The sequence below is a fragment of the Lepisma saccharinum genome, chromosome 12, assembly GCF_977018435.1.
Source record: "Lepisma saccharinum chromosome 12, izLepSacc3.1, whole genome shotgun sequence".
NCBI classification, from domain to species: Eukaryota; Metazoa; Arthropoda; class Insecta; order Zygentoma; family Lepismatidae; genus Lepisma; species Lepisma saccharinum.
The window spans coordinates 37984201-37995559 of record NC_139240.1 but is presented as its reverse complement, the minus strand read 5'-3'; the positions used below and the strand labels follow the sequence as shown (position 1 = coordinate 37995559).

At 37.9% G+C, this 11359-nt stretch overlaps 1 protein-coding gene across 1 annotated transcript; it reads right to left on the bottom strand.

The window, feature by feature from the left end:
• Positions 1–1073: 1073 nt before the first annotated feature.
• On the bottom strand, positions 1074–10388 carry LOC145995988 (uncharacterized). Its single transcript, XM_083132114.1, has 2 exons — positions 10046–10388; positions 1074–3543 (listed from the first exon to the last, which is right to left on the bottom strand). The coding sequence occupies exons 1-2, from the start codon at positions 10303–10305 to the stop codon at positions 1833–1835; spliced, it is 1971 nt and encodes a 656-aa protein (XP_082988240.1). The 5' UTR covers positions 10306–10388; the 3' UTR covers positions 1074–1832.
• Between the last annotated feature and the right edge of the window lie 971 nt (positions 10389–11359).

Below are 11359 nucleotides of genomic sequence, written 5' to 3'. Positions count from 1 at the left end.
ATCGAGGCCTTTTTGCTAGACCGTCTAATGGTTCGAACGGATGACGCTAGATGTCTTGCAGAATTGACAGTTTCTTCGCTAGAGCGAATAACGCTCGAACAGGCAAATGATAGGTATACGCTCAAAGCCCAATAACCATAAATTATCTGTGGTGGGCCTCCAAATATGGACCGTGAAGTCAAAGGTGCAGTGAAATTGAAACTAAAGTGAACAGAGTCATCATCTCAATGTTAAAATGTAATTTAGTCTGTTACTAATCCATGAAAATGAATCTAGATGATTATGGGCTGAAACTCCCATTTTTACATGTATATTTGTACGATTGTCACATTGAAATATTTGATATTCTATATATTCGAGCGTTAACGCTCAAGTGGGAGATTCGATTGAGTATGAACGAGCGATAGTGGTCCCATGCAGTACTCTTATTACTTACCAACCATGATGTCAACATGCTCCATACCATGTGGTAAATTACAATTGTGATTATGACATTTGCCCTGTACGAACAACATTGTACTTGTATTATTGTCAGTAGCATGGCTAGGAGGGGTCATAACCAAGGGTAGACAAAAATTAAAGTAATTCCAGGACCAACCCCTTTTTTATGAAGAGCCAGCAATACTTTCAGTTTGTTTCTTTGCAAGTACGGCCTAAGAAAGGTATGAATCCAACCAAGACAAAACTACACATTTTGAAATGTGGAAAAACAATTAATTTATTAATTAATACAAAATTGAATTAAAAGTAATTAATTCTTGCTCCGCAGAGGCCATCCTAAAGGAGAGACTACTGGTATCGGCATGAATACATACAAATGTATGGTCGACTCTTATCATATCGTTGCAGATTTTAAAATTCAGCTCTAGCAAGAGTGCAAAAATTTATAATGGAATGTTTATTACTCTGTTTTAATGATACACGTGATACTGAAAACACACATGGCAACCGGAAACCCTCTTCACCCCCCCTCCCCACCTTACAAAGATCCAGTTTTGAAATTCTCAATAACAGACGACAAAGATAACATGAACAAAGTTTATTTTTGTTTAAAAATATAGAATACAAAGGCACTATTTAGAAAAACTTACATTTCTTTTAACAGGACTTCCAATATTACTGTATCATATACAACAATTCACAGCATGAAAATAAATATTTTTGTGCAGTTAACAACAAACCGGTATTTTTATATAGACTTAATTGCAACGCCCCATTTTTGTTTGACTACACCCTCAAATTGATATCAAATGGACGAGTTCATAAAATAAAATGAGAATACAACAAAATCCAAACATTATTCCACCTTACACTTAACTGTACGTGGATAAATCACAATATACCATATTTGTCAGTCTTGTCAGTCATGTATTGAAAAATTGCTGTATGTTGAAATTAGGAAAGAGGCACAGAATTGTATATTGCCATGTTGGTTTGTATTTCCGTACAGTTGCATTTTATGCATTTTTATTATTTCTGTACTTATTTGTTTCATCAGAGATATTGTCTATGAAATATATCTCTGTACACACTATAAACTTTTAATTACAAACTTAAAAAGTAACTTTCAAAATGTTTAAGAGATCAACCAAGTTAAAATTTGTAACAAGTTAACTAAATCATTGGGAAAAAAGCACAGACTAGTGGCCTGTAATCAAATTTCAGTATCTGCTGAGCAACATGAGACTAGAAAGAATTAACGCTACTTTCAAATTCCACAGAAACATGAACAAGTTCACAATGTTACAATGATATCACTGGAATTTAACACAATTTAAATTCACACAATAATCATTATGGCACTAAGAGTCGGACACTTTTCATCTAAAATGTTAATTGTTTTGAGATGCATGCAATCTCATATGGTAGTCCATTGTATCACATTTCAACAATTCACTGCAAATACTACACTTACTGTAAATATCCACGTGGGTTTCTTTGTGATGTAACAACTCAGATTCCTTCGCAAACTTTACTTGACACACGTCACACTTTACATGTTGTTTCTGATGACACAACATAGATTTCCTGCTAACGAATTTTTTGCCACACGTGTCACACTTCACAGATCTTTCGTGCTCCTTCGAATGCATGGCTAATGAACCGGTGTAGACTTTATTACAAGTATGACACACTTTCTCCGTGGCTGCGCAGTAATTACGTTTGTGGGATTCCAACTTCCCGTGTGTACTGAAAACTGAACTGCAGAGTTCACATGCAAATGGGAAAAGTTCTTCGTGAACTTTCTTGTGGTTTTCCAAGGCCGCTTTGCTTGTGAAAGCATCACAACATACAACACATTTGTGAATACTAGAACTAACTTCGTGCACTTGCTGGTGTACTTCCAAGTCGGCTTTACTTGCGAAAGCAGCAAAACACACAATGCACTTGTAAACACTAGACCCAACTTCATGCACTTGCTTGTGTTGTTTCAAAGAAGAGGCTCTCTCGAAGGTTTTGTTGCAAATTTCGCATGTAAATTCCTCAAATGTGACATGCGTTCGCCTGTGAATGTTGAGGAATGTCTGGTTTGCAAATGACATACCACATATTCTGCAAACGGATGGTTTTATTTGTGCACTACCATGCTCCAAATGTGTTTTTCTGTGAATGCTCAAGAAATCTCCGCTTGTAAATGACATTCCACACACTTTGCAAATAATGTTCGGCTTTAACTCATATTTACCGTATAACTGAGACCCTTCGTCAAAATTTTTTCGTGGTTTTCTTCCTCTCTTTTCCCTTATTTTCACTTTTTTATTTTGTGGTGGACCTTCTATGGATTCTTCAATACTCACAACGTCATCATCTTCTTCGTTCAACACTTCTGGTGGAACTTCTATGGATTCTTCAATACTCACAACGTCATCATCTTCCTCGTTCAACACTTCTGGTGGAACTTCTATGGATTCTTCAATACTCACAACGTCATCATCTTCCTCGTTCAACATTTCTATCACTTCTATACTCATTACACGCGTAAACCCTTCAACGTCAGCATTACTCAACAATAAACTGTTTTCTGTATTCACATTTTGTAACAATACATTCTCCAATCTGCTGTCACTTTTTCCACTGTTCAAAACTACATTCTCATCACTGTCAGTTTTGTTGTCGCTCGACCATTCGTTTTCCTCAACAGTGTCACTGTTCAAATCTGTGCGTCCATTACTCATGCCGTAAGCTACATTACTGAATGCTACATCCTGATCAACTATGCCACATGCCATGTTCTGCACTTGGGTTTTCTGATCTGGGTTTTCACACATCAAACCATCATCAATGGTGTCACAAGTGACATTATTCAACCATTTTACTACCATTTCACCATTGTTCACACATTCCTCACTGCCCTGTTCTTCTTTGAATAAGTGTTTGGTACCTGCACCTCCTTCATTTCCACCATCGTCATCATCAATCAAGACAACTGAGTCATCTTCACTGTTTTCCGTTGCAGTGATGTCATCAAGAACATTAGACAATGCCTCCTTCAAAATGTCCCTCTTCTGAAGACTGCCAGTGAGGTCGTCATTAAAACCAGACCTGGAGAAATAACAAAAAAAGATTAAAAGAACACATGTTTCCAGTTTTTAACTTTCAAACAAACACACTCAGTTTATGTTAACTGTAAACACTTTAGAAACAAATTGCAATAATTACATAATGACAAAGTTCTCTCACATTCAAGGGTGGCACCAAGGGGGTGCTTGCGCAGACCTTAATTTTCCAAAACTTGTAATGTCATATTACGCTTAAAAAGTTGATGTAATGCATGCATGAACGTTTCATGTTTTCTTTATTTTCAATATTGCACCCCTAGATGATTAATTATGGTGCTGCCGCAGGTCATGTTCATACTTTTCCAGGTATTTGTATTTTTCTACACCACATTTCTGACATTTTTGGCTAAGGTGATAATGAGGATGTGATGACTTGATAAGCACTCAAGTTCTGATTAAGTAATTCCAGAATCATCAAGCTGTATGTGTTTTCTACATTAATCAAAATATACAGGGCTTATCATAAGTAATAGCGCAAACTGACACAGTTGCAAGTACACGATAATAGAAGCAAACGAATCAAAAGGAACAGTATCACAAAGGCAATCGATGGTTGCGATAAAGATATAAGAAGAAGAATTATCCTTGGGTATTATGTAAATGGTGAATATCCAACACTGAACAAGTTTTCATTGATTTGCATACACAAATAAGCTTTCAGTGGGGAGTTTCGTCGTTGTGGAGGATACTGAAGTATACGGGGTTCAAGTACAAAAAGAGCAACGACGGTAGACGATTTCTGATGGAGAGAGCCGATATAGTTACAGCCAGAGTAACGTTTTTGCGAAAAATGCATCTTCTAAATTACGCTCCAACGAAAATCTGGCAAAATAAAGAGGGTGCAGGGGGTTTAAAAGTGCCCGTGGGTAAAGGTGGGCGCATTATTGTTTGTCACGTAGGTTCCAGTCACACTGGTTTTCTACAGGAATGTAAATTAGTTTTCAATGGTTTTTGCAGTTTTTAGATACGCTTTACGAAAGGAACATCAAAGATGTAGTGATTGTAATGGACAATGCTAGCTACCATTCGGTACAGTTGGAAAGAATTCCTACAACGTACACACTTGATATCATACACTTATCGGTATTCTACTGACCACAAGATGGGGATAATACGCATTCTCAGGCCATACGTGAACAATAGGACGTCTGTATTTCATGGTTCTTTCGATTTCAACTCGCCTTTCCCGCTACTCTGGCAACGCTGCAGTCTCTCTCTCTCTAACCGGCCTGTTTCATTGCGCTGGATAGGTCGTTTCCCCGCTTCCCACTACCCTGCCAGCTTCTAGAGTGCACGCCGTAACAACTGATAAGAGCTATAATTGAGGCCTCCTAATCACGAATCTGAAATTAAAATTTGTCAGAAATGTCTAGAAATTGCAAAATAAGCTAAAATAAAGCATTAGTTTTCGGAATGGAAACTTGATTTTAGCGAAATTTTTTGTTTCACAACCAAATATATATGGTAAAATTTTCGTTTCCCCAAAACGTATTTCTTCACTTTTACAGGAGAAAGTACTTACCAAAATGAGGTTATTTATACTTGAGGATGGTCTTGGAAGTGTACTTTCCCCCTCGCTTAAATTTTTTTGCCGGTAAATCATGTAATTTTCGACATTAATGTCACTCCGATGCACGAAAGCTGTTCCCTTGATGTCCGTCTACTACGTGAACCAAATTTTTGCATGCATTTAATGACATAACAACCGGTCAGTGTTTCAAAATACGCAGTTTTGTAACTGTGTAACAGTTCTAGAACGTAAATAAACGTGAGTTACTGTTCATCATTTCTGATTACGAACTTGCGACAACATGACGTGCACAGGATCAGTGGGGTGCTTAATGTGAGGTTGATGGGGGTTATAACCCCCCCCCTTTCACCCAGTATCTCTAAGGCTATTTATGAATGGTTTGTGGGGCTATCCGTGAATGGTTCGTGGGGCTATTTATGAATGGTTCGTGGGGCTATTTATGAAAATACTCGATATTTCGAAAATTGAGATTATTTGCGTGCAAAAAACGAAACGCGAACTTGAAGAATGCAGAATACGTAATAATCAATGTGAAAAATAGGAAAATAAGGGAATTAGAGACATTTGGTGGTTACTGACATTTTAATATATATATATATTCCTGATACTACCACGACACCAAATTTTAACTATGTTTGCCTAACCTAACCGAACTAACCTAACCACGCACCAATGGTTCATGGGGCAAGTGCCAATGGTTCGTTGGGCTAGTGCCAATGGTTCGTTGGGCTAGCATCAATGGTTCGTGGGGCTAGCGTCAATGGTTCACAATTATTTCAAATTTCTAGATCCTGATACTACCATGACACCAAATTTTAACTATGTTTACCTAACCTAACCGCAACTAACCTAACCACACGCCAATGGTTCGGAATTTCTAGACGTGACCGACAAATTTTAACTTCAGATTAGTGATTAGGAGGCCTCAATTAGTGAGTATGTCAAATATGAAGAAAATCGGAGAGGGGTCCAATCATCTAAAGTCATATATATATATATACAAATAAAAAAATTGGATCAGATGAGCTTTGTTCACAGGTATTTCTTGGGATCCGAAGGTTGAAACACTGCATAACAAATGAAAATCGACAAAATAGAAGCATGACGCGCGATTATGTGGGAAGGTGTACGTGCCATATTGTGTCTCAGGCAAGTGAAAAGACTCCGAGAAAGAAGTACTCGTAATGTGAAAAATTGCAATTACTTTGATGAAAAAAATGTCAATACACCTTAAGGAATGTTCCGCGAAGGAGATAGGTAAGTACAAATGTCAAAAATTGACAAAACTAAGAAGCTATAGGTGTCCGAAGGATAGTAAATTTTTGCCCGCTTCTGTAACACACAAAATGGGGGGCACATTTTGACTCACGTTGTGGGTTTGCAGTGTTTCCAACCTTCTTCACCAAAAAATACCTACTATCGTGTTCATCACGTGTGAAAATTGTACATTATGCACAGGTAGCTGATGGATAGGGCCACAAACCATTCATGGATAGCCCCACGAACCATTTCCGATAAGGTTAGGTTAGACAAGCATAGTGAAAAAAAGGGGGGTTGGAAACACTGACAATTTGAGATATTTCTCTTGAAAAATACACGATTTCCCGGTCAAATATATCCCATGATGAAAGAAAATACCTCGACGAACGTTGGAAAGCTTGGAGAAACTCATTTCCGTAAGTAGTTTCTTCTGTAAAAATGAAGAAATGTGTCTCCGATATAACGAACTGTTACCAAATTAATAGTTTTTGAAGTCATATATAGGAAACGTTTATAATACAGAAACATTTCTTGAAGTAGTGTTAGAATGCACATATGTGCAAAATATGTTTCTTAATGGGTTTTTTTCTTCAAAATTTCACTACCTGTTACTTTACGGTAACTCAAATCAATTTCATGGGTTCCTCTGTGAAGCAAATTATAGTGGAACTGCACAAACATATTTCAATAAGTTGAAACATACATTGCCATCGGATTGCTTTTACAGAAGACTGGACACATCTGCCTAACCTAGGAAATGAATTTAACTGACGGACCTAATAACAAGCACCAAGAATGAAATAAAATGATGAACATTTTATAACCACCATCATGTCATAACATAATAAGCTCAGTAAATTTCTCATATCGGACAAACGGATTTCTTCAAATTTACAGGAGAAATTACTTACCGAATGCAGTTTCTTTATAATTGTGGAAGTTCGGGGAAGTGTTTTCTCGCATCATTCATTGAATTTGGCCGGTAAATCATCTATTTTTCGATATAAATGTGTGACCGATGTACGAAAGCTCTTGCATCCATTTACTTCCAGGTGGATGTAGCCTGTGTGTGATGATGTAATCCCGGTCAGTGTTTCCAAACTGAAGAAGGTACGTTTCCGCAAATGGTTTGTGGGGCTATGTGTCAATGGTTCGTGGGGCTATGCGAGAATGGTGTGTGGGGCTACGCATATTTTTTTCGAAACCAATTTTTCACTATTGTAACCTATACGTGACCCTACCTAACCTAACCTTACCGGGAATGGTTCGTAGGGCTATGCGTCAATGGTTTGTGGGGCTACGTAGGTATTTTTGGATGCAGTGGGGTGGAAACACTGCAAGCCGAGTACGATAGTGAAACTGTGACCTCCATTTTGTGTGTTACCGAAGGCAAAAAGAAACTAAGAAAACTTACTTGATATGTCGCAAATAGAGCTTATTCCATGAAATAATCGAAATGCCACCTTCCCAATGCAGAATACGTAAGTACGAATATTCAAATTAAATGAACTAGCAAATTTCAGCTGTTTTTCCAATACGAGAAATTTACCTTATTTTCTAATTTATCATGCATCTACTTGCTAAACATAAATATGCGATATCGCCCGGACGGATTTCTTCAAATTTACAGGAGAAAGTACTTACTGCAATGAGTTTCTTTAGCATTCTGGACGTTTTTGGAGGTATTTTCTTTCACGGAAAGTAAAAACTTCGTAGTTTAATGCTGCCGAACAAGAATTAATCACTTTTTACGTAAGAAATTGGCATTGCCTGCCACATTATGCCGTAGTTTCCATTGTGTGCATGCAGTTGGCGAGAGCGTTGAAAGGCACACAATCTCTGCAGTGTTTCCAAACGTGCCTTCTTTTTACAAAAATTTCTATTTTTAACTATGTTCGCCGTGCTTTCTTTTTGCGATGTATTTAGGGGTGAAATGAGTGCTAATGGAATCTAACCTAACAGGCCTAACCTAACCTTGTGTGAATGGTTTGTGGGGCTATCTGTGGATGGTTTTTGGGGCTAACGTCAATGGTTTGTGGGGCTACCTGTGGATGGTTTTTGGGGCTAACATGCATGGTTTGTGGAGGTAAACATGAAAAAAAATCGAAATAGTACGTAGTTTTCCATCATGAAGGTTTGAAACACTGCTTGCGCACTGAAAATCGACAAACACAAGCTGGCGCGTCATGATGCGCGATGATCCATTACGAGTGCACGCCATATTGTCTATTACAGAAGCGGAACAAGTAAGACAAATAATCAATCGTAATATGAAAAGTTAGACAGTATTTTATGGAAAAAGGCATAACTTCACCTTAAAGAATGTTCGGTAACATTATCGTATGGGTGAAACGGATTCCTTCAAATTTACAGGAGAAAGTACTTACGGAAATCATTTTCTTGAGCGTTTTGGAAGTTCCTGAATGTAGATTTGATCCATTTTAATGTGAATGCGTGTTGTTTTCTGCGAAAATCTCTGTCCGACACGCTGTTTCTGCTCCCGCCATTTGCTTTTTGCATGAGAGTGCAATGTTCCGTGTGTTAAGACGGTGCAACCCCGTAGCCAGTGTTTCAGCCTCGCCGTGTTTTCACTAGAACCACCTGTCGAGTTCGGAACAAGCCATTTTTCCCGAGTGGGTGTCACTTATCGCACAACATTGTAGCAACATTGTGTTCCGACGTCACAGGAGAGAGCTGTTTTTACAATTTTTCTTTGTATTTATGCTAATGGAACCTAACCTAACAGGCCTAACCTAACCACGTAGGCATTCCTCGTCTGACGTCAATATTCAAGGTTGCAAGATTGTTGTGCGTAAAGGAAGAGAATTAACGAATTACGAAAGAAAGATGGTTCCGACCCGAATGGGTGTCACTTATCGCACAACACTGTGTTCTGACGTCACAGGAGAGACCTTTTTCATGTTAGGCAATACAAAGGTAACGCGTCTCTTAGCGAAAATATTATTTTTTCTTTGTATTTATGCTAATGGAACCTAACCTAACAGGCCTAACCTAACCACGTAGGCATTCCTCGTCTGACGTCAATATTCAAGGTTGCAAGAGTGTTGTGCGTAAAGGAAGAGCATTAACGAATTGCGAAAGAAAGATGGTTCCGAATTGCGAAAGAAAGATGGTTCCGAATTGCTGTGTATGGACAATGAACGTGGTAAATCGCAAGGTTATTTTACAAGTTCTACATGTAAATGCGACGTATTAGCATAATTTCAAATAGGGGCACGAAAGTAGATATTTTCCGGTGAACGAGGTTGCACCACTGTATAAATCGACAAAACACTCTCAGAACGCCCCCTAAACCAGTATGCTATCACGGCCATAATGTGTTACAGATTCGAAACAACAAGTAACAGTAAGTACTCGTAAATAGAGAAAATAAACATTATCTTAGTTAGAAATGCATTATTTCGCCTTAAGAAATGTTCCGCAACACGTTAGCAATGTAAAGAAGTCCGAAATATATGATTCGTAGGTGTTTCACCCATACGATAATAGTACCGAATGTTCCGCAAGGTAAAATAGGTAAGTACCAGTGGTAAAATTAAGGAAATAAATGAGTGAAAGGTGTCCGGGCGTTGTCGCATATTTACCAAACATAAAACAAACGGTAGCTAGCAGAAAACATGTGGAAGAAATATCACCACTTTTCATAGCAGTATGCAACAATAAATCAACATACCGTTCCACTGACGAGCCTTCTGACGCGTGGGTGGGTGAAAAGTATTGGACTTCGTATAACATTTGGACATCATCATCATCATCATGATCATTATCAGATCCATTGGAATTCCTAGGTGTGTGAGAGTCAATTACATAATCTTGAATATGGATCTCATGTAATGCTCCTTGTTTAACAAAGTTGTCTAGCTCTTGATTCATTTCATTATGAAGTGTGGCATTTCCAAACATTTCATTAACAGCACTATTAATCGCAGACATATCTCCTTTTGAGAAAAAAAGACAAATCCAAGCCGGCAATTCGTACAGCCTTCACATTCACATGGATCCTTGACGAAAACCAGCAGGAGGAACACAAAAACAAAAGAACACGTGTCCAACTTGCAGTGTTGCTACTAACTCTCTGGAAGTTTTGCACTGCTTTGCAAAGAATGTCAGCCCTGTAATCTTCTTCTTCTTGATGGAGGAAAATTTCTAATTTTGGTGCAATACAACGAACGTGATGAATGCAGATTACAAATATGTATTTACTGGACAGTTTGATCCATTCGACTATTTCAACGAGTAGTATTGTGAATCAGTGGCGTAGCGCCTTCACCCCGCAAACCTGGTGCAAGGCTCTCTATGCATTCCACGAACTTTTCTATGCTTTTGTAAATCGCAGATATATATTTAACAGATAATGTCGCTTATATGGTGAAATTCGACTTACGAAATATATATCGCCTGCTTGTGTGATTGTGAATGCATGTAGGCATCTTGGCCTCCACCAAGTATGATATTTCAGCAGAGGCGCAACCACGAATTTTTGTCTGGGGGACAAGTACAAGGATAAATGTATCAGTAATAATAATGTTATTATGATAACATTATTATTATTGTTATTATTGATTTCCTTTATTTTACTTCGCTTATTGCGCCACTTTTGGCTAATTTGCGAAGATGGGGATGAGTGATGATATGATGAAATCGATGAATGGACACTCACAAACATCCATGCCCAAGCCGGGATTCGAACCTGAGACCAACATCATCATCATTATTATTATTATTAGTGGTAGTACCAAATACGTTATTACCCTCGTAAATTATGCAAAAGGGGGTAGAAGTTGGTGCTAAAGAATTGGTGTTCGAACAAACGATTTGAATTATTTTTTCAACACGTTCAATATGACATTAATAATAGAAAACAAGCACAGAAACTATTTTTGAAAGAGAAAATGCTTGATAAATGCATTCCAAATATAATTTTTTTTTACATTAACATGTATAACTTTCATGCACGATATATGTTTCACATTATTCAACATGGAGC

Bases quoted from the DNA above. Each gene is read 5' to 3' on its own strand.
- LOC145995988 (XM_083132114.1), bottom strand. From the start codon at position 10,305: ATGTCTGCGATTAATAGTGCTGTTAATGAAATGTTTGGAAATGCCACA. The intron at 3,544-10,045 runs GTATGTTGATTT...TTATTTCTCCAG, and splicing joins GAAGGCTCGTCAGTGGAACG to GTCTGGTTTTAATGACGACC.